Here is a 23689-nt window from a genome sequence, read left to right on the forward strand (position 1 = left end):
CATGTCTTTCTATCAGAGTGTCAATGACAAAGTCATCTAGTAAAAAACACAAATTCTCATAATATGGATACAACTTATTGATGGTCTTACATTTTCTTTTCCTGAAGGTTATCAACATACACTGAATACTGAACAAATCTACTTAGCAATGGCCTTGTTGGGGGTCTAAGCAACAGCCTAGTTGCTCCAAATCCAAACATTGCAATGGAAAACTTCCAGTTTCTGACGCATTGCACGAAATCACATCTAAAGAAATCTATACAGGATTCAAAAGTTTTAAAAAAGCATCACACACCTAACATATGGGAAGCACCACTGGCACGAGGCGATGCTCCGCACGGCGTTTGGTTTGGAGTAACACTGCGGAACAGTTGTCTGCCAACTCTATCTCCTTTTGGTACAGAACGTGTGCTGAAGCCAGTAGTGAGTCTACTAACGGACTTGGGCAGCTACAATCTGGTTTTATATTTAGAATCGATTATACTTCGAGGAAATAAAACTTATGTTAGACTCATACTTCTAAGAGATGATGACATAGAAAACGATTGGTGTAAAAAACATTGTACAGATCAACTTATTGTCCATAACAACCAATATCTGACCATTGACATGATGAATAACACATTCACAACACTGAAAAATGGACAGGCAGGAGAAATGACGGACACCTTGCAATTGGTGTATTTGTTTATTGCACGTAATGTGGATGTTACTGGCTGTCACTGGGATACAGTTGGACATTACAAGTAAGAAATAAGATGTATATGTACATATAGACGAATGCAAATTTAAAAAATAAATAAGGGAAAGAATATTACAATCAATTTGGTTGAATCCTGTCCAGTATTTGGAAGGAGAAGTCATCAACAGCAAATGATCCAATGTGACCTCTTTAGATTCCCGTCCCCATCCTCTTAGTGTATATAACCTTAGTTGAGACCCATTGGCTAATGATACGTTCGCAGAAATGCAGAGGTATACGGACGACACTTGTCAGTCAAACTTTACATTTACACAGAACTTCCTTGTTCAAATGTCTTTGATGGAAAGATTTGAACCCTGAAAAATTATATCGAGTGCTCTTCAGTCAATGAATTATTTGCCAAAAATGCTTACTTGGAACATATTTTATCAGGTGTGAAAGGTCCGACATCATTACTGTAAAAAGAAAATCAATTTTCACATTTTTTCCTGGTCAAACGTTATTAACTTATTGGTTAAATTTGTGTGAACATACAATTATATATCAACTTTAATATGATTTAGTTAATTGGAAAACTGACTACACACACGCACGTTAAAAAGATAAAATAAATTATAATGACGGATTGAATAGTGAATTGACTTTAGCTCTGGTAAAAACTAACTTCTAACTAATTTGCTTTGTTATAGATTCTGCACTCAATGTAACCAGAGTGGTCATTCCAACCCTGAATGTCCCATGGCAGTATGTTTCAAGTGCGGGGGTCTCGGTCACTGGGCTGTGAACTGTCCTTTGAAACTCCATTTAGGAGCCACCTAGATTGATGCAACATTTTGCTTGAATGTCGGCATGACTTTAGATCCATGGTAACAAGTTAAACTTTGAATTAATTAGCGAAATTCAAATAAATAGTGACTTTTGTTAAGATTTTGCATATTTTTCAACTATACAGCACATGTTTGAAAAGGCTTAATATGAAAGGAGTATTGTAGGCACCTGAGCTTAATATGTAATTAACATTATGTTGCTTTCTATTTACATTGTTTATAACACGTCAATTTCATTGATAACAACATTGCTATGAAATACACTGTAACACATTATACAAAGTTCATTGACATTGGAATCGTCTAGGTCACACAATTCTTGGATTTACATTTACTTGTTGTTACAAAAGATCCCAGAGGGACATTGGCGGCCATCATAAGTTCTTCAGTGGTTCTATGCAAGATAGATTTTTTTCTTCTATTCTCAGATCTGTTGTATTAAGTCATTTAAAACAGTAAACCCATAAAGGCCACCTTGTGGTAACTTTTGGTCAAAACTTCATACTGCTGTGTAAAACATTTTTCGAAGCGAGGCTGTCAAATGATAGACCATATTTATAAGCAGGGTACTTAAGGTATAACAAGAGGAACCTACATTTGAAAACCTGTTAAGTACTTCTTGGGAAATAGCGCTAACTAACTTTTACTAAAAATTTAAGAGGACTGCCTGACGGCCATCTTGCTTTGTCCGATCAGCCTTAAAATGAAACATGCACAATTAAAGACCAATGAAAATCTATGTAAAGTTTGTGGAATAGCAATAGCAAACGTTTTAACTCTTAAAATCCAAGATGGCTGCCTGGTTTCAAGAAGACCAATGGGAACCTATAGCTATATATGAACAGAGATCATAGAAGGATCTTGGCACCCATCATGAAAAGAGTTTTATCAGATCTACAAAAGAGGATCTTTTACCTTCTTTGTTCTTCAATGTTTTTTTTGTTTTTTTTACATCAACCTCGTAATGTCATGCTATTTGCAACTATGGAAAATGTTATGTATATATGAATAGCATAATCATATGCAAAATGCTAACATTTGTAAGTTCAATTAATTAGAGGTACTGTCAACATTGGGGAAAATAAATACAAGATTTGAGAAAGATCCTTCCAGTACTTTCTGTGAAGTTGAGGTAACAAAACTGTCAAAATCAAAGATGGCAGCAGGTCGGCCATTTTGTTTCCCAAATCAGTCTCAGTGTCTCTGGTTGTGCATGTATTTAACTTATTTTGATGTGTATATCATACAGTGTTACTATCCAGTCTTTATCTAATTTTGATGTGTATATCATAGTGTTACTATCCAGTCTTTATCTAATATTGATGTGTATATCATACGTATACAGTGTATTTAGAATTAAATAACATAATCATCAGTGTTTTTATATTTTATATATTTTTTTCGAAAATAATTTTATGAGCAGTAAAACAATTATATATTAGCAGTAAACAAGTTTTGATTTTATTTTTTTCAAAATATATGGAAAACTTTCCACTTTTTTCTAATACTGTTGTCCAACTGAAAGAGTTTGAAGGTAAGGGGGATTTCCAATCACATTTTACCCCCGAACATGATACCACAAAGATTGTTGTCATTGTATTTAGATATAGCTGATGCAGCAAAGTTATATATGATAACTTCAACTGTCTGAAACCAATTCATTTGCTTCATATATAGGCAATGTTTTATATATGCTGTAGCACAAATGTTGTTTTTGTACAAATACATTTGTATAAGATGTAATCTTACAGTGCTTTCAATATATCCAAATACATGTATATAGGCATTTCAGCACTATTATTTTATTTTTACTGTTTCATTTATCCAATATGACAGCAACATAATTGTATAGATCATAAAACCCTGTGTTTATATCCTTGTTTATATACAGTATAAATCATATCAGTATGACAAGGTCTTATTGTATAATAATTTATCTTTTATTTTATTTTATTGAAGTATTATTTTTTAACAATTAAAAAGCTTTAGGATATTGTTAGCAGGAAAATATTTTGGGACAGTAAAATTTACACTTGTCACATTGAATAATAAAAAAGGGAATTCAAAACACCAGCAAACAATTCTAATTGAGTTAAAATACATACAGTTTGGTTTTGATTTGTTTAATATGTTTTACGTTCTATTAAAAGCTATGGTAATTTAAGGACGTGCCAAGTTTTGGTTGTGGAGGAAAGCAGGAGTTTCGGGGAGAAAACCCTACGACCTATGGCCAGTTCCTGTCAACTGCCCCCCGTAGGCCTCGAACCTGCGACCCAGTGGTGGAGGGCTAGTGGTAGCAGTATGTCAGACGCCTGAACCACTTGGCCGCCGCTACCCCTTAAAAATAATGGTGTCCAGTAACCTCAAAACCACAAATCCATTGAACACTGTGTGAACGTGCTTTGTTTTAAATATTTCTACACAATACAAAATCAACACTAAGTATTACAGTTACATGATAAATAAGAGAGAAGAAAACCACACTGAGATGTAAGATTTTATTTGATCTCCCATTTGTCCTCGCAGGCGTTGCACAGTTTGGCACATGTGAGTGCCGCAGACAGCGGGTAGTTACTGAAGGACACTGTCTTCTCTGTGTAAGGCACCTCTACCTGTCAACAAAGAAATAGAATGCAATTTAATGTAAAAAAGAAGCTGATCCGAATATGTTAATAGAGGAATCATCAAATAATTTGGTATGAATATTTTAGTGATACCCTACATCTTCCCTTATTATTATATTTTTCAATATACGAGTTAATCTTACCTGCTGTATATCTATAATGTCTTTTAATTAATTTGTGTATCATTTTATTTTGTGATTAAGCTTTGTTATAAAATTATCTGACAGTACATCCAGTGATATTTTGTTAAACTAAAGGTATATCCAGATATATTTACAACAGCTTGACTTAGCTATGTACCTTTCCAGTTACTTATGTCATTGATACTAATCTATGCTGTTCTCCAACAGCTTGACTTAGCTATGTACCTTTCCAGTTAATTATGTCATTGATACTAATCTATGCTGTTCTCCAACAGCTTGACTAAGCTATGTACCTTTCCAGTTAATTATGTCATTAATACTAATCTATGCTGTTCTCCAACAGCTTGACTTAGCTATGTACCTTTCCAGTTACTTATGTCATTGATACTAATCTATGCTGTTCTCCAACAGCTTGACTTAGCTATGTATCTTTGCAGTTAATTATGTCATTAATACTAATCTATGCTGTTCTCCAACAGCTCTTCTGGAATAATCTCCATTTGATACATAAGATAACATGTTATACATAAAATCTTATTGCTATGCTATGTATGTTATAAGCTTAGTTGATCAGATGTGTAATATTATACAGTAATTTGAAGGCTTTTTCATATGCTATGTTAAACTGATCATGAGATATGCAATAAACTAGAAGCATTCTTGACAGTGTTTGTGGGTGTGTTCTACTACAATATTTACCATCATTACACTTTTGTAAATACCAGAAATTCTTTGTTTCATTAAATGAGATGAAACATATGAACAACTTCATTCCAAGATTGAGTTGTATTACAACAGTTAAGATGTGACAAACACAGGCTTCATGGCTTGAATAGTTCAAAAGGACAGCAGCATAAAATCTTTCTTGTTGCCATTATTCTGACTACTGAAATTTCTTGTGTATTGCTACTGCTCTGTTACATTGCCCGCACATCTCAAAATATCATGTGAACCCTTTCACCACTATGTAACTTCAGTAGACTCTACCATGCATTGATATGGATGAGTCAATACTGGTCTACAGTGGTGAAAGGGTTTGGAAACATATTGCTCGTTCAGATAGATTGTCTGCCAGTTATTTGCTACATACTATTATACACACTGAATACCTGGTTCATTACCAACGTCAGCTACATGTAGCTCTCACCTGTACTTATCTGGATATAATAATGCAAATATCCAATCTTTCCATTAAGATATAAATTTGATTTTTTTTAAAGTTATATATCCTTGATGTACCAATAGCACCACTCATACTTTAGATGTCAGATGTAAACAGCCACGGTAACCCCTAGTACTCCACTAGCTACACCATCAAGCTGATATAACACAATGCCAGTAACATAAACCAACTTTTCATGCATAAGGTCAATGATAAAACTTGGGTATTTCTGAAATTTGTTGTGTTTTTATATATGATTGAATTTTTATTCAATTTCGGATTTGTACAATATCACATAGCCTACAATATTTATAGCTTTTTGAAAACATTTCGTCCTGATATACCTGCTTGATCATATAACTATAGAGAGCATTTTTCATACACAAGAAATTACGTTAACCGTAAGTGCCAAGGAAGACACCTCCAAAAGAAAGTGTATAAGAGAACAAGAGGCCCATGCGCCTTAACTGTAACCTGAGTCTAAAAGTATTTATTTTTGATGTTGAAATATGAAGTGGAGATAATGATGTCAATCATCCCTACAAATTTGAGTAAAAAAAGTAAAGTATAACATCAAGTTAAGTTTGTCAGGACCATGAATTGATTATTCCTAGACAGAGTTTCAGTTAAAATCGTCCCAGTAGAAGTTTCTGATCGACCGGAAAAATAACAGCACTTGGTCAGGGAGATGTCAGTAACATTCCCATGAAGTATCAATGAAATTCCTTCGACAGCTAAAGTTGAAAATATAAAAAGTTAGTGGACGATGCACAACGGACGACGATGCACGAAGACGGATAGCAATAGGTCACTTGAGCTAAAGCTCAGGTGACCTAAAAAGAAAAGATAGAGGTGGCATTTAAATGATTTGATAAGTTAACATTTACCAAAACAAAGAGAGAATAACTTTACCTTGCCATGTGCCATTGCTCCGATCACAAACACTACAGGTTCAGCTGAAGGGATAAGTTCCTTTAGGTCCTGACAGAGGTCTGCGCTGAAAGATGTCCCAATCTTTGGACACCCTATAGGTAAGTGTTCAGTCACTGGGTTTTTTATTATCTGACAAAAAGAAAAGAACCTAGAGATTATGGATTCTGTATTTGACTTAATCAGAGACATTTCCTTACACCACATGTACACCATGTTTATATTATTCTCCCACAACAGCAGGAATGAACGTCTCTTTATATTATTACACGTGTAAGTTGAATTTCCCACCAATATAAGAGATATACCATATTTATCAGGAAATATGCCTGGCCCACCCCTATCTATTCCATTTCAGTAGAAATGCCAACATATCTTATTTTATTATCCTGTAGTAAGCCCCCCACCTACTATGAGTCGTAGATTATGTGATGGCTCTCTGGGCCACAGGGACCTGAGAATCTGTTACAGCTATATTTGGACCTAAACTAAGGTGTTCAGAGTAATTTTACATGTTTTAGGGGTTTAGATAGATGTTTTGTAAAAATGACACCCCTATGATCATATATACGAGAAGGGCGGAAAGCTCTCGAAATCGAAAACTTGACCCCACCTAACGTTCTTGCATCAAAAGCAACATTTCTAGTTGATCTACAGAATGCTTAGTACTTTTTTAAATATTAATAAGGTTGAGGTCAGCACGTGAGGAGACCTGTGGTATGATTGGCTGGAAGCGCAGCCATTTTTTTATGCTAAACCAACCAACACGGCATGTTTTGGCACGCGCTGACCTCAACCTCATTGATATGAAAAAAAGGGGCACAATGAGTGCAAAAAACTTTGAAACTCTGAAATGGTGTGTTTTGGGGGGAAACGGAGATCATGTCTGCGGAATGAGAATACATTTTATATGCATATACAAGGTTTTTAAAAGTTGATCTAAACTCCTAAAACATGTAAAATTACTCTGAACACTTTAGTTTAGGTCCAAATATAGCTGTAACAAACTCTCAGGTCCCTGTGCTCTGGGCTTATTGCAGGACAATACAGTAATTCTAAAAGAATTGCATTAATTTCTGTCTCAATAGAAAATGCTCCTTGGTGGTTGGGTTTTCTTTGTCTGAACAGAAAACTGTGCCATTTTTTTAGGGAAGTTTTCTAACAAACAAAAGCAGCCTTAATATTTAGTTCAATTCTCAATTGGCTGTCCCATTGCTATAATGTCAAATTATTTTATTCATTTCCTGGAAATGAAACTAATTGAAAGCAATCAACAGCCCAAATACACAAAACACACACATACTGGTAGGTATGTGATATGGGACATAGAGAAAATCAACATATGACGTAAATTTCAATATCTTCTGATACACGTACTAACATATGGTAGACTCTGTCATTGGAAGAGTGATCATTTGTTTGTTTCGTTTGTGAGGATGTTAAACCCCAAACAAACAATCAAACTATCATTCTCCCCAACTAGAGATTTAAAATAGGTGTTGATGCAGAACAACTGCAGTGAAAAAGAGCAAGACTTTGGATTGAACAGTTTGGATTATATGGTTATACAGAAGCTGAGCACCAAGCTTGCTCTAAATGGTACAAGGACACTGCATGAGACTTTGTCTCAAGGTGTTACCAAATTACTTATCTTTATAGCAAAAAAAACACACGAGAATCTATATTTACCTTGAGTAACTTTTGTGGTCCATCAGCAGCATGGATGCTGAGTTTACGTAGTAGTTGTACTGTAAGAAAAAGAAAGGTTGAAGCATTACAAACTCAAATCTTGGTATGTAAATGTCAATGGGGCATAAAATATATTGAGACACACTGGTTTAAACTTGGTATTCAATTTTCATAGTTTAAATTCATAAACATTCTTGTTTAAATTTAAACCAGCTAAAATTCTAAATATCCAAGCAGGTCTAGAAATTAATTTTGACTAAAAGTCAACGGGGTAGTTTTGAATTTTCACTAGTCCATGTGCGAATTCCACTAACCAAATATTATTCAACAAGATAAGCAATATCAAAATCTGACTGAGTCAATTGGTTTAGCAGTTGTTAGAACCACTGGTCCTGCTTGAGATTTCACTAGTCTCAGACTATAGGGCTATACCCTTATTGTCTATAGCCGTTACCTATAAAATACATAGTTTCTATTTAAGTAAAATTGTCAGGTGATAAAAAATATAAATAAATAAAGTGAAGTACCAGGTGCAATCCATACTCCTCCAAATCACGTCGTCACATCACCAACAATAAAAACGTTTGAAGCCCGGCTGGCTGGATAAGCATTGGGGACAACCAGAATGTTTTTATAATCATGAACTTGACAACAATGAACTTATCCACTGTCGGGATGTCAGCCTAGATGCTGACCATACATATGATCTGGATATATAGGCTTTTGCGTGTGTCCAGTATTATTATATTATATTATAATATCACATCCACACATACTTTAGTACCAAAAATAAACAAAGGGCCATAACTCTGTTCCAGTGAGGCACCAGACCTGAATTTAACTTCACCATCCCAAGAAGTACCAACATATAAATATTTGCATTTGCATATGTCCGAATAAAGGAAATAACGCCCTGATTAATGTGAGGAATGTACTCAAGGGGCAATAACTCTGTATATACATGGACATTAGACTCAGTTTAAGTACTGCCTTCAGAACATGTACTTGTATACAAAATTTGGCAGCTGCAGATTATGTGGGATATGCCTTTGACAAGGGATAGATAACTTATAAACTGGAAGACTAATAAAAACAATTCAGAGATCTTCAATTTCTAAATGAGAAAGTTGGACAATGTGAATACATACAGAATTACTCCCATAACATGAGAGGCCGCTGGTCGGCCTTTTTTCAATCGGATATGATTTTGCCGACTGCGACCTCTCATTTCCGAAGCACTAACTTTTAATTCTTTGATGCAGTTTCCGCCCGAAATCCGGGCGGAACAAAATCGCCTTGAAAAACTCACATAAGTGGTTAACAGTTCATGACAACGATGTCTACTCACGGTTTATATAATATTGATCTCATAAATATGTCACAGACACAAATATATAGTATATTACGGAATAAAACACTCAAAATACATGTCCATGTCGTTGTAGCACATCTCTGACCTACATTTAAAACATGGCTTCTGGATTAAAACAAAATATCAGGGAGAATTTCAAACGGAACGAAATGATACGGAGTTTGTTTGTATTCCGCTTGTAAAACATTACATGTAATTCATTTTTGTATTGACCGGAAAAATCATGGCAAATGCTGTCTGCTTCGCTTCGAATGAGGAAAAACTCATTATTTATGTCTTTGACATGAAATTTTTCTCATATAATCATGGATTTATGGAAAGGAATATTTATTGGACCCTTTTGACCATATAAATGTATGTATGTAAACACGATATTCTCTTTCTTAATCCGAACTTGGAAAATGTGATAGTCAGCATCGGGAAAATCAGCTATGGGCAGTTAGAGGTTACGCGGCGCCTGTCAAAAGTTTTTCGCCGTGTAAAACCTCTAACATTGTTGGAGTAATACAGAATGTGAAAATTCATCGACTGATGTTATATCATTGCCATGTAATAAAATTTCTACATTCATAAGTTACTCCTACATAATATAATTCCAACACAGATCAATACTACATGGGACATAATTATAACGACACATTCACTGGTCAACCCCACATAAAATCATTCACTGGTCAACCCCACATAAAATCATACACTGGTCAATCCCACATAAAATCATTCACTGGTCAACCCCACATAAAATCTTACACTGGTTGATCCCACATAAAATCATTCACTGGTCAACCCCACACAGACTGTGAAATATATTGGTGGTAAGCAAATGCAAGTGGCAAATAAAACGAGGGGCATTACCTGGAGGGTTTACTGTACATGTAATTATGTAATAATTCAACTGTCTTACCCATAAGTCCACAGAACCTGTCAAACGTGCGAGGAATTCTTGTCTGTGGGTTGATTTCTATGAGGACATTCTTCTCAGTGTGGATGTAGACTTGCAGCAGACCAGCTCGATTTAGTGGACTGTCCATCAGCATCAGTAAACACTTAAACATGATAAAGTACAGCCTAATGATCTCATGATCAGTTGCAAAGCAGAATTAAGTAAACTCAGCAGTATTCTCATTAAGTTTTGAAATAGGTGGTTGTCTTATACATGTTTTCTTTTTTTTAATAATTACACATCAAGTCCCAGTTCTGTGTTGTCTATAACTTTGTTACAGGTTACAGTCCCATTATAAACAGCTACGGTCATTTCAGGACTATCTAAAAGGTAGTCCTTGCCTGAAGTCAAAGGTTTGGATGGGACTTCATAGAATTTTTAGGAAATAGTTTTTATTACAATACTGAGATTTGACATTGTGGGACCTACAGTCTTTACAATATGACGGAAAAAGACCCATCAAAACAATAAATAGACTGATCGCTGTACCTTTTGTTTACTTAAAAAAATCTCAAATTTCAAAATTTTGAACAAATTCTAGATGAAACACAGGTACTAGCCTCGTCTGTCGATACAACAATAATATTTTATAGGTCTTTTGACAGACAAGGCTTGTACCTGTTGATGAAAGCTTGTTTTGTCATTATGCAGTGTTCAATCTTCTAACATTTAGAATATAATGCATAGCAAAGTTTAACGTGAACATGGTCTTTCCGATTCACTGTGAGAACCCGTTTCCATTGTCTTACCTGGTGTGTAATATCTGGCCGACATTGGGAAATGTCTCGTCCACTCTTTTTGGCAATATGTTTATGTTTGTCACAGTTTATCAACTCAAATTGCTTTCCAACCTGTAAAGATAAATATGTACATGCTTATGTAAAAAATATCAAGGGCAGTTATTAATGGCAGTTTTATTTTCTTTCAGCTGTAGTATCATTTATCAGTATTCTACCTCAGGTGTGTTGTGTAACAGGATCGGAGCGAGACAGGCCCATGGCCAGTTTGTTGTGAACAAACCACCCGGCTCAACACCTTTTGATGTACATTAACCCAGGTTTGAATTGGGTACTGTACTTGTTTTTGTTTATTGAGATACGACTCGACAACTCTGATAAACAATTAACATTAATATTCAATTACAGAAATACGTACAAGTAAACATGAACAACATATAGGCCTACATGATACGTATACAACTCCACCGTTTCATATCACTAAGTGACTGAAAGTTCCCGAAATCCTACCTAGTGTTCACCCAAGATACCGATCCCTTCCTTTACCCAGCTTCATTAAATATTTCTAATATTCCTACAGCAGTCGTTACATGAACTCAATCCTTCGGTCTACCCCCGAAACGAAAGTAACACCCCGCTTTATACAACACCTTGACAATAAAAAAAACTATGGACAAATGAAAACGGAGTACTGACACTAGCACAAACAGCAAAGCCAGACAGGTAAACTGACAACACTTAGCACAGGACTGGTACACGTGGACAGGACACAACAGATAGAGGTTGGGTGACACCAGTGCAATCATACCTGAGCTGTATACTGCCTGACCCCCCCCCCCCCCCCCCCCGTAGTACACGTGATATGTCTATTTAGGTATCTCGCACATCACTGATTTATCTAAATAATTTGGTTCTATAATATGTATAACATTATTAAACAGATAGCGTTATCTGTAAATTCTAGAACTCAATTATTTATTATCACATTGATGTGCAATACCTAAATATATCACATATATTCCAGAACCCCTGTGATGCGAAGAAAATACGCAAAATGCAAACATGTGGGCTTAATCTGCTTATCGAATTTTCGACGAATAAACTATAAATTAAGCTACAAAATGTGTCGTATGATATTACCTTAACGGATTCAAGTGATGCCTTTTCCAAAATAACGATCAGCCTTTTCTCGTTGGACGATTTTGGCACACTTTTTATTACTTTTTGTTTCCCTTTCGCGTGCGCTTCCATGGAGGCAGCCATCTTGAATTGCTTCTAAATTCAGGACCGGAAATAAGAGACAAATCCGGAAAGCTATTGACGGGTACTTAATTCCCTTCATGATCAGTGATAATCAAAATACAACCAGGGCCTAGTTGTTCAAACGGTAATTAGCTTAATCAGTGATTAGCGCAAATTTTAATTTGTATGTAACTTCAAAACAAAACTACTGAATTAGGTAGAACTTTACAGATATCACCTATTTAGTAGAGTGAATTTACATGCAAAATTATGAGATTGTATCTTGTTTATTGACGCAATTATTAAAGGTTGAAAAATATCGTTAAACAGTGATTAAGCTAATCACCTTTTGAACAACTGGGCCCAGGTTAGTTTCCGTGGTTTAATCTTCTGTGATGCACAAAAATATTTATTTTTATGAAAAAAAACCCCATCTCCGTTTCATTCCATTTATTAGTCCCCTAACTGTGAAACCGGGAAAAATTAATGTTGTAAATTATTATTATTATTATTATTATTATTGCTACCTTACAATCCAGAATTACCAGGGCCGGATTGTTTAAAGCCTGGCAGTAACTTATAATCCAGAGTTACCAGGGACAGATTGGTTAAAGCTTGGCTTTAACTTAGAATCCAGAATTACCAGGACCTGATTGGTTAAAGCTTGGCTTTAACTTTCAATCCAGAATACCAGCTAGGGCCTGATTGTTTAAAGCCCGGCTTTATCTTACAATCCGGAATTACCAGGGCCCGATTGTTTAAAGCCTTGCTTTAACTAACAATCCAGAATTACCAGAGCCCGATTGTTTAAATCCTGGGTCTCTGCAAAGACGTCATGTAAATACCACCCTTCATTTGTTCAATTATGTGCACATTGCTTGCTTAAATGTATAAAAGTGATTGTAAGCCTTTATTTTTTGTTTTCACAATTATAACCATTACTATTATCCATATGTTGTAAAGCGCTTTAGAGTAATTTTACAAATTAAATATGGCGCTATATAAATGTTGTATATTATTATTATTATTAACCTACAATCCAGAATTACCAGCCCCGGATTGTTTAAAGTCTCGTTAGATAAACGAGTCTTTAAACATAGATTTTCAAAATGTGAATTCTGATATCATGATTTTGAAATGATTAGAGATTTCAGCCAATTGGATAGACAACCGAATAATCACCGCAAGGGCTGGAGATTTCTCTGTCACACTCTCATGGTAGTGGATGGTTCTATTTGTCCACCAATGTCAAAAATGTGGAATATACATAATATATATAAATATAATTAGTCGTTGGATGACAATAAATAGTTCCACTGAGGTTAGATTTATACTAAATAACTCAAAGCCAATGCAACTGAATTCTTTTTTATTATTATTATGGAATACAAATATGAGAAATGTGTTCATGTTGGACAGTAAAAGAATCCCACTACCTGAATTGTTCACACCAAAGCTGACACAAATTCTACGTAAGTGTCCTCATATTGTAGTAATAAGAATGGCTATCAGAATTTTCATTTCTTTTTTTTTGAAAACTGCAAAGTTTCAATGAAACATGAAAACATTTTATTGTTTCTAATTGAATGCAATATATCATAAACATAAACATACTTCTATACATTCATATTTTTGCACTTCATAGGACATCTGACATACAAGTGTATACTTGCAATTATAAATTTGTGAACAGATTCATTTCCTCGAGCAAATATATTTTACAAAACATTTATTTCCAAAGTTTGTGATGTACATGAAATACAGCGTTGAGATAATACCCCAAAGACAAAAAATATGAATATATAGGAAACATATTTGATATAAAATAGAAAGTCATTTAATATCCTCTATATAATCTACCAGTCAATACACACATGACTATAAACAGTGTATTCTTATTCAAACATTGGCAAGAACTTCTTGGATAATCAACCGGGTCAATTCTTGCAAATTCTTAAATGTACAAACAATAGGCCTACATCTAGAGGGCCTGTATCCCTCACCTGAATATTTAAGCAGTCATAGCAAAATATTCTCATTTAATATTATACTGTACTACAAATATTTCACTTAAAATTTTGTCGGCTCCATCTGTTGAAACTACCAGCCAAATATTATTATATGATTCTATGCTTTTTGGTTCTTCTTTAGAAATTGTTGACATATTTTCCCCTGTGACCTTGCAATTGTAAGTAGGTCAAGGACATTTTCCTTCTCAAACTCTGTTGGCTCTAGATCTCTCCCAAGAAGCTACCAGCCAAATCTTATGAGTCCATCCCTTTTGGTTCTTCAGAAAAATCGTTTGAAATGTTGTTGACTTCTGTGACCTTTAAAGTAGGTTGAGGTCATCTTCATATGCAAACATTGGTGAGCTCTATACTAAGAAGCAACCAGCTAAATATTATGGTATATGCCTTTCGATTCTGTTGATGTGTATCGTTACTCTGAGGTCACAGTTAACTATGACCTAGTAGTAACACTTTTAACATTGTTTTGTTGTTTTTCCATTATAAGTGGTATGGACAGAAAACTCTATAAATGAGATCGGAGCATTTGGTATTAAATGAAAGAAAGTTGAAATAATTATATATAAACTCTAAAAAAAGTGAATTTCCCTATCATCTAAGTCATTTGAAGCACTGCCGATTGGTCCAAGTCAAATCATTTAAATAGAATCTATAAGATTAATACACTGATGTTTCTATAATCAGGATTCAGTTGTTCAATGCCTGAAAATTTAACAAGTTGACATAAAACATTAAACCAGTATATGAACAAAAGTTTTGTGAAATTAATCATAAATGGAATGCACAAGTAGATTAATCCCAGATGATTGGGGGAAGACATCGAAAAAAACCAAGACACAAAAACAAAATATATTTTGTTCCTTTTCCAATATTTCTTAAAAATCACATTTAAAAAAAATTAATATGCGTTACTGGCTCATCAAGTGAACCAGACATTGATATTTATAATACATGTTATAAAAATTATCTCATTTTCCCCTCCTTTAAAGTACATTTCAATCGTCCACTAGGAGCTATCCAAAGAACCAGACTTTATCCATTGTATGACGTCTCATACTTTTCTGGTACATTTTGGGGTCGCTAAGTATGATGGAATCAACAGATGCACGTCGCTGTTTGGATCTGTTCATGTTCTTTTCCAAAGAGCCTAGAATTTTATTAGCATATGGACAAACTGCATGGACGTCACCTGCCACAGTGTCTTGTATAAACTGCAACATGTGCTTTATCTCCTCCAATCTGAAGAGCGTCTGCAAGAAGGATAACAAGGTTTTGCTAAATGTAAATATATACCAGTAATAATACATCTTTAAACAAGAGGCCCAGAGGGCCTGTATCACTCACCTGGATATCTAAGCAATCATGGCAAAATATTCTCCAAATAAGATCCAAGAGAATTGGCTATACCCCAAGGCCAATCTTCGTAGCATATCTGTATTAGATTTTTCATGCCCAGCAATTTTATGTATGGTTATGGATTGGGGATCTCAACTGTTTCAAAGGTGAAACTAGGTCCCTAGGGTTGCGGCCAGACCCCAGGATCAGTTATAATATCATGGCTGCATTCGTCTCTTTATGCCCAGGATTTGTATATATATAGTTTTGGGGTGGGGATCTCAACCGTTTCAAAGTTAAGACCCAGGGGTTAAATCTGCAAGGGTGGGGCAGACCCCAGGATCAATTCTAATATCCTGACTGCATTTGTCTCTTTATGTCCAACGATTGTATATGTAGTTTTGGGGTGGGGATCTTAACCGTTTCAAAGTTATGACCCAGGGGTTATGTCTCCAAGGGTGGGGCAGACCCCGGAGCCATCCTGGAAGCATATGTGCATTCGTCTCTTTATGCTCAGCAACTGTATATCTGATTATAGGGTGAGGATCTCAACTGATTCCAAGCTGTGACTCAAAAACTAGGTCCCTAGGGGTTTACCCAGACCCCAGGAAATATTCTAATATCATGACTGCATTTGTCTCTTTATGCCAAGCATTTGTATATACAGTTTTGGGGTGAGGATCTCAACCATTTCAAAGTTATGACCTAGGGACTATGTCTCCAAGGGTGGGGCCATACCCCAGGGCCATCCTGGAAGCATATGTGCATTTGTCTCTTTATACTCAGCAGTTGTATATATGGTTATAGGGTGGGGATCTCAACCATTTCCAAGACATAAACAAGTACAATGTAATAAGCCCCACCCTTCAGCCGGGGGTGTCAGCCCTACCATTTGTACAATTTCAAATCCCCGCCTCAAAAGAATGGTCCCAACCAAATATAAATGATATCCAGTGCAAAGTTCTAAAGTAGAAGTCGTTTTTAGCATTATAGCCAAATTGCCCCCTTTTGGCCCCGCCTCTTAGCCCCCTGGGGGGTCAGCCCCACCATTTGTACAATTTTGAATCCTCACTACATAGGAATGCTTCCAGTCACATATGGTTGATATCCATTTCTTAGTTCAGAGAAGAAGTAGCTTAAAGCAATATAGCCAAATAACCATTTTTGACCCCACCCCTCAGCCCACTGGGGGGTCAGCCCCACCATTTGTACAATTTTGAATCCACGCCTTCCATGAATGCTTCCAACCAAATATGATTGATATCTATTGCACAGTTCTACAGAAGAAGTTGTTTATAGCAATATAGCCAAATTGCCCCCTTTTGGCCCCGCCCCTCAGCCCCCTGGGCGGTCAGCCCCACCATTTGTACAATTTTAAATCCCCACCACCCTAGGGATGCTTCCAGTCAAATTTCGTTAAATTCCAATCAGTGGTAAAGAAGAAGAAGTCGTTTGAAGAATTTGTTGACATACGGATGACTGATGCCACGGTATGGCATAAGCCTTCGGACCCGGTAAGCTAATAATTATTTTATTTGTAACAGGTCATTTTGTTTTTAATGCCTCAGCTAGGAGTTGAACCCGGGACCGCTGGTTTATTATTCTTACGCTCTACAGAATGAACTAAAGAGAAATTCTCTCTAGTCTAATCAGTGGAAGCGGCTATTATTTTACCGGGGTGACATACTCAATACCTAAATCATTGAATTTTCAATCCAGAAACTGTAAATAAACTAGAATACCAGCCAGCCAGCTAATATTAAGGCACCAACTGTATGCCTGGCAGTGTATATCACCAATGATCAAGAAGCAGAAACCCAAGTTATTATTTTTTATATTGAAATATTGGTAATAAATCATTATATATGTATGTAATCCAAACAAAGACTATAGTAACTACAAAGTTATAGAATCAGACCAGCACAACCAAAGTTTTTAGGCCTCAATCAGTAAGAAGCCATATGGCCATCTTGTTTTATTGGAATAGATATGTCATTATTCACTATGTTGACCATCCAGCAAGTACAATTTACCAGAAAATAAAAACAAAATTATATGAAAAAACAAATTTGCTCTCTCTATATATATGTTTCAGCCAATCAGAAGCATTAGATGATGGCCATCTTGTTTTATTGGAATAAGATATGTTACTATTCACCATGTCGACTATCCAGTAAATACCATTTACCACCGGTTGTTAAACCCTGTGGAAGGGAGATAACTTTAAACTATACCTGTGGTTCATAGGCTAGATAGTAGTTATCCAGTTTATCATCCTCCTCTAACACTGCTTGTATTTTATCCTGGATAACAGTCGCTAGGTGCTTCCTCGCCAAAACAACTCGGGCATGGCAGACATTCAGCAGTTTCTCATGGAAGCCCATCACCATCTTCCCAAATATTTCCTCTTTGATTGGACCCTGGACACAGACATATTCTTTACATAGTCAAACTACAATCATACAAACTTAAATGTCTCAGATACCTTGTTCATCTAGAAGATTTTTTATGGTCCAACAACTTTGTCTAAATGCTGTCTAACTGTACAGTAAGACTTCAATATAATGCCCCTCTTTTGATTTTGTCACCTCATTTGGTCTTCTATTCAATTTTTCTTATTACTCATTAAATATCTGCCTGATATCAGAATCTAACAATGGGCAATGAAATATGTGATGTGTTATATGGAATGTGACACAGTTTCTATACGCAACAGAGAGATTGTCTATAAATCGAAGCTCTGGGGGTGACATTCTAGATTGTCTATAAATCTAAGCCCTGGTTGACATTCTAGATTGTCTATAAATCTAAGCCCTAAGGGTGACATTCTAGATTGTCTATATATCAAAGCCCTAGGGGTGACATTCTAGATTGTCTATAAATCTAAGCCCTAAGGGTGACATTCTAGATTATCTATAAATCTAAGCCCTAGGGTTGACATTCTAGATTGTCTATAAATCTAAGCCCTGGGTGACATTCTAGATTGTCTATAAATCTAAGCCCTAGGGGTGACATTCTAGATTGTCTATTAATCTAAGCCCTGTGGGTGACATTCTAGATTGTCTATAAATCTAAGTCCTGTGGGTGACATTCTAGATTGTCTATAAATCTTAAGCTTGCTTCAACTTTTGAAAACATCACTGTTGACAATATTGCTTATATTGATTTGATCGTGTCAGAAAATGGTTTACCTCCAATTCTGCCCTTAGCTCAGCTGTTTTTTTCTTTCCCTTTTTAGGTTTGTCACCCAACTTCTTCTTGTTATAATCTCTGTACTCCATCATGAGTTGGACGAGGTCTTGTAGTGCGTCGATCACAAAGATAAGGTACTCAATCTCTGCTGCTCGACTGTGTAGCATTCGCCACGTCTCTGCAAGGTGTCCCCGATTCTGTTCAGGTTTTGGTGACAAAAATGTCAAAATCAAATCCTAACTAACCCATTCTTTTAAATTGTAAAACATCCCAATTTTTATGGAACCCAACCGACCACCTATCCCTTTAAAAATAGAAATAATTTAGTCTAAAAGTCTGCCAATTGACCTTGTCTAATGTCCTCAGCTGATAATGTAAATATGACATTGTATTCCTCTTATTGTTATATGTTAGAGGGGTATGTGATATTAAGCAGAAATGTCATATTAAGCAGATTATTCATATAAATTAAGCAAACGGTGTCATTAACAGAAAATTAATGCTTTGAAAATATTGAAGTATTAATACATGAATACATAGTTTAACTTTATAGAAGTCAGTTTTTAACAACATAAATTAATCGCACCTTGTTGACTTGTAATGTAAGAAAGCAAGTAAAGATGCCCCAATCAACAATTAATGCTTTCTGAACTAAGCCAAGGTATGAACATTATCACTGGATTAATCTAAAGTTCAACCTTGTGTGATTACTACATTCAATGTGTTTGGTAACAGGCCTAAGAACACCATTTTCAGAGGTTTTCATGTCAAATCATATATTAAACAAACTATTACACGTGTATAGATAAGATATACAGTATGTATGCATAGAGAAAAAAAATGCATTTTAAGAAAAACATGATAGAAATGAAAATTTGACTTAAGTAATACACATATGTACAACATAAAATGGAAATCACTGTATTGCATTCATTATTATATATACATTGATATTCAAAAATACTTAAACACATTGACTATTGGTCTCAACATACAACAACCAATGGTCAGCCTTTACTGACCTCACTGAGAAGGCTCCTGAGAAGCAGCCCTCTGTGGACATTGAGCCAGTCACATCGACGTTGACCATCAATGAGGATGGCCTCTAGTGACCGCTGGGCTGAGCGCACGTTTGCCCCACTCATTGGGTCACCTCCATTCATGGTGCCACCATTTTGGTAGTGAAAGGCAGCCTAACACAAACAAACACGAACAATTAAATCTGGGAATGAGGCAAATATACTTCTTAAGTTTCTTCAAACTTATCTTTAACTGTTTAAAGTTGTGACACAAACAAAATTTCATTAGAAATTTTGCATTCTTATGACATTTGACCTTGAGGTGAAAGTCAAAAACTTAAATACAGTGCACTTTCTTTTGCTCCAGTGAACATTGTCTTTTTGAAGTGAAATAATGAAAATATGAAAATATTAGGTCACTTTATACATTTCATCCTTCTAGTTGTTGTTTTACATAGCTGATCTTTGTCTTTTTGCTGTAAAATGAAATAACATGTGTACTAATTTTGAAGATTGTTCTAGGCGCTGTAGTGCCTATATATATAATATACAAGAACAATGCCAGCTCAATTGTTCAATTGTGTATAAATATTTGCGAGATGTTTGAACTAAAGATCGTCTCTACTTGCAACTTAGTATGAAACATGTTGGAAAATATAAGCAAACTAGATAATAAGTTCACATAAATTGGCCAATAATTAACTGGGTTCCTTAATATCAGCTCTTCTTAAATATAAAGGCGTATAAGTTGAGGAGAAATAGACACTTTCTACATCCCTTAATCTTGCATTTTAAACTGTAAAAAAAACCTGTGGACATATCTGTTCTTTAACTATTGACATCTGCACTGATGCTATGATCAATAAGTCTAAGATCTTTTCCAACCCTAAAGTCTTTTTTTTTCAAACAATGTCTACATAGACCAAGCTTGGGTTTAATACTGCCAATTTACTACTAAAATTAGTGACGCTTTGTTAGAAATACTTACTCTGTCTTTTTCCATAAAAATGCTCTGGTAAAAATCCAAAGGTCTATTCACAAAGAAAAGTTCCCCTCTAAAAAAATAAATAAGAAAGAGTAGGCTGATTTATATATCACTCTGATGAAACATAAAGATTATTTTGAAATCAAGCATAATTTATCTTATTAGTAAACTTTGATTTCAACTGGCTGAGATATATGATATCTTATTTCCAATTTCCCCAAAAATCAGCATGACAGCAGGGTATATAAGCCTTTCGGTCCTTGTCTTTTTCTCCCTCATCTGGGAGAGTAAACAAAAACTCACAAATAACAATGAACAGTGTTGGCTGGGACAAACAAAATGGCAGAGCCTGAAGTTGTGAGTGAAAATAAACAAGCCAATGTTTTTCCATCGTTAAACGAGATCAGATGGAACACAAGAAATGTGGCGAAAAGAACTGACACTGTCAGAGAGCAGTGTTACATCACAGTTGAAGTGTTGTCATAAAGAGAATACTGACCTGCTGTTTCCCAAATTAGTAAAAGCCAAGTGCAGTCAATATAATGAAATATCGGATATTATTAACCACAGTGAGTGATCAACACAGGTAAACTTACTCTGGTGAGTGATCAACACAGTTAAACTTACTCTGGTTAGTGATCAACACAGGTAAACTTACTCTTGATCTGGTGAGTGATCAACACAGGTAAACTTACTCTGGTGAGTGATTAACACAGGTAAACTTACTCTGGTTAGTGATTAACAAAGGTAAACTTACTCTGGTTAGTGATCAACACAGGTAAACTTACTCTGGTTAGTGATAAAGACAGGTAAACTTACTCTGGCGAGTCGTCGGAGAGATAATGCAGTAGGAAGAACTTACGGACAGGTACATATCGCCACTTGTCAATCAAAACAAAAGCCTGAAAATTATATAGAAAATTAATTGAATGCCAAAAAAATATATAAACAAAAACAATTTAACTCACATTTTGAACATGCTGGCCATTTCCAATACAAGTGGTTTCCTTGATGTGACAAACATTTTGGTAACTAAAACCATACTAGAGACATTCAATCTTCAGATACTCTTACACCTACTTACTAAGCTTTCGGGGCATCACCAACAACCCAGTCAAGATCTACTATATTCCTTTCTCTGTCAACAAAATACTTGACTGATAACACTCTCTCAGGTATGTAAAATAAAATAATATATTCTCAAGGTATATACGTAAGATATATGTGTAAAAGATGTGCATTGATAAGGTTGCCTTACAAGCGTCAGCTGTTGGGAATTTCCCTTTAGCTCAGCGGTAGAGCATGTGGTCTCAGGTTCGAGCCCCAGCAACGGCACAATCTGTATCACTATTCCTCGTCCTATTACATATGTTTTTGAACACCAAATGTAACAGGGGTGGAAAATCATGAAAACTGGACAGGGAAGTACACATGAGGCCTCTAGGTATAATGTACTCCACACGGACCTTCAAGACAGGGAAATACACCTGAGGCCTCCATATATAGGTACAATGTACTCCACACAGACCTTCATGACAGGGAAATATACCTGAGGCCTCTATATATAGGTACAATGTACTCTACACAGACCTTCAAGACAGGGAAATACACCTAAGGCCTCCATATATAGGTACAATGTACTCCACACGGACCTTCAAGACAGGAAATACACCTGAGGCCTCCATATACAGGTACAATGTACTCCACACAGACCTTCAAGACAGGGGAATACACCTGAGGCCTCTATATATAGGTACAATGTACTCCGCACGGACCTTCAAGACAGGGAAATACACCTGAGGCCTCTATATATAGGTACAATGTACTCTACAAAGACCTTCAAGACAGGGAAATACACCTGAGGCCTCCATATATAGGTACAACATACTCCACACAGACCTTCAAGACAGGGAAATACACCTGAGGCCTCTATATATAGATACAATGTACTCTACACAGACCTTCAAGACAGGGAAATACACCTGAGGCCTCTATATATAGGTACAATGTCCTCCACACAGACCTTCAAGACAGGGAAATCCACCTGAGGCCTCTATATATAGATACAATGTACTCTACACAGACCTTCAAGACAGGGAAATACACCTGAGGCCTCCATATATAGGTACAATGTACTCCACACGAACCTTCAGGACAACTGCCCCATGGCTGTAGCAGACGTATCGGCACTCCTCCTCAAACTCTTCCTTGTTGTCCTGTAGATCTTCCCATGACCAGCGGACCTGTCCATCTCCGAGGTAGATCCCTGACACAGGAATCTTTCCCTCCTTAATCAGCTTGAGCACATGCGAATATACTGCAACAGTGAATAAAAAGTAGTTCTGAAACTGTGAATTATGAAACCAGTGTGAGCAGGGGGTTCACATATATACAAAGCATAATTACCCTTTACCTTCATCAGGAAATGGTTGTCAAAAGAGATCATATTTAAAAACACTGTCATGGAGAATTAATGTTTGGGATTAAAAGTTCTCTTTATTATGTTTAATGATAATACTGTACATGTATAAGCACTGCCATAACTATTACCTGGTTTACAGTATATTAAGGCCTTGTTTAATTAACCCCTGAACTCTGACACATTTGAACTCTTCCAATTCAAATTTTGAAATACCGTAGTTCATTATGAAAATTTAGGGGTGAATAAGTTAAAGGTCTAATGCAAGTTGTCCGACAATGAACATGCTGTGAGTCAATTTTACCTTCAAGGCTAATACAGTCTGGTGTCCCCCCCCCAC

General features: G+C 35.9%; 2 protein-coding genes across 2 annotated transcripts in view; both read right to left on the bottom strand.

Annotated features, from left to right (window-relative positions):
* Positions 1-3636: 3636 nt before the first annotated feature.
* Positions 3637-12413, bottom strand: LOC110463073 (ribosomal RNA small subunit methyltransferase NEP1-like). The gene is made up of 6 exons (XM_021517413.1): positions 12271-12413; positions 11143-11244; positions 10355-10496; positions 8079-8137; positions 6372-6521; positions 3637-4142 (listed from the first exon to the last, which is right to left on the bottom strand). The coding sequence occupies exons 1-6, from the start codon at positions 12391-12393 to the stop codon at positions 4029-4031; spliced, it is 690 nt and encodes a 229-aa protein (XP_021373088.1). The 5' UTR covers positions 12394-12413; the 3' UTR covers positions 3637-4028.
* A 2130-nt stretch (positions 12414-14543) lies between these two features.
* Positions 14544-23689, bottom strand: part of LOC110463140 — a 15013-nt gene continuing 5867 nt past the window's right edge. Inside the window, exons 5-11 of the mRNA XM_021517509.1 lie at positions 23078-23247; positions 21750-21832; positions 20934-21000; positions 19949-20119; positions 18926-19123; positions 17969-18154; positions 14544-15649 (exon numbers count right to left, since the gene is read on the bottom strand). Coding sequence (XP_021373184.1) covers positions 15413-15649; positions 17969-18154; positions 18926-19123; positions 19949-20119; positions 20934-21000; positions 21750-21832; positions 23078-23247 — 1112 coding nt within the window. The 3' untranslated portion in view covers positions 14544-15412. The remainder of the gene's footprint in view (positions 15650-17968; positions 18155-18925; positions 19124-19948; positions 20120-20933; positions 21001-21749; positions 21833-23077; positions 23248-23689) is intronic.

Source organism: Mizuhopecten yessoensis, unplaced genomic scaffold, assembly GCF_002113885.1.
Source record: "Mizuhopecten yessoensis strain PY_sf001 unplaced genomic scaffold, ASM211388v2 scaffold10867, whole genome shotgun sequence".
NCBI classification, from domain to species: Eukaryota; Metazoa; Mollusca; class Bivalvia; order Pectinida; family Pectinidae; genus Mizuhopecten; species Mizuhopecten yessoensis.

Bases quoted from the DNA above. Each gene is read 5' to 3' on its own strand.
- LOC110463073 (XM_021517413.1), bottom strand. From the start codon at position 12,393: ATGGCTGCCTCCATGGAAGCGCACGCGAAAGGGAAACAAAAAGTAATA. The intron at 10,497-11,142 runs GTAAGACAATGG...ATCATGTTTAAG, and splicing joins GGCCAGATATTACACACCAG to TGTTTACTGATGCTGATGGA. The intron at 6,522-8,078 runs GTAAATATAGAT...TCTTTTTGTCAG, and splicing joins GACCACAAAAGTTACTCAAG to ATAATAAAAAACCCAGTGAC.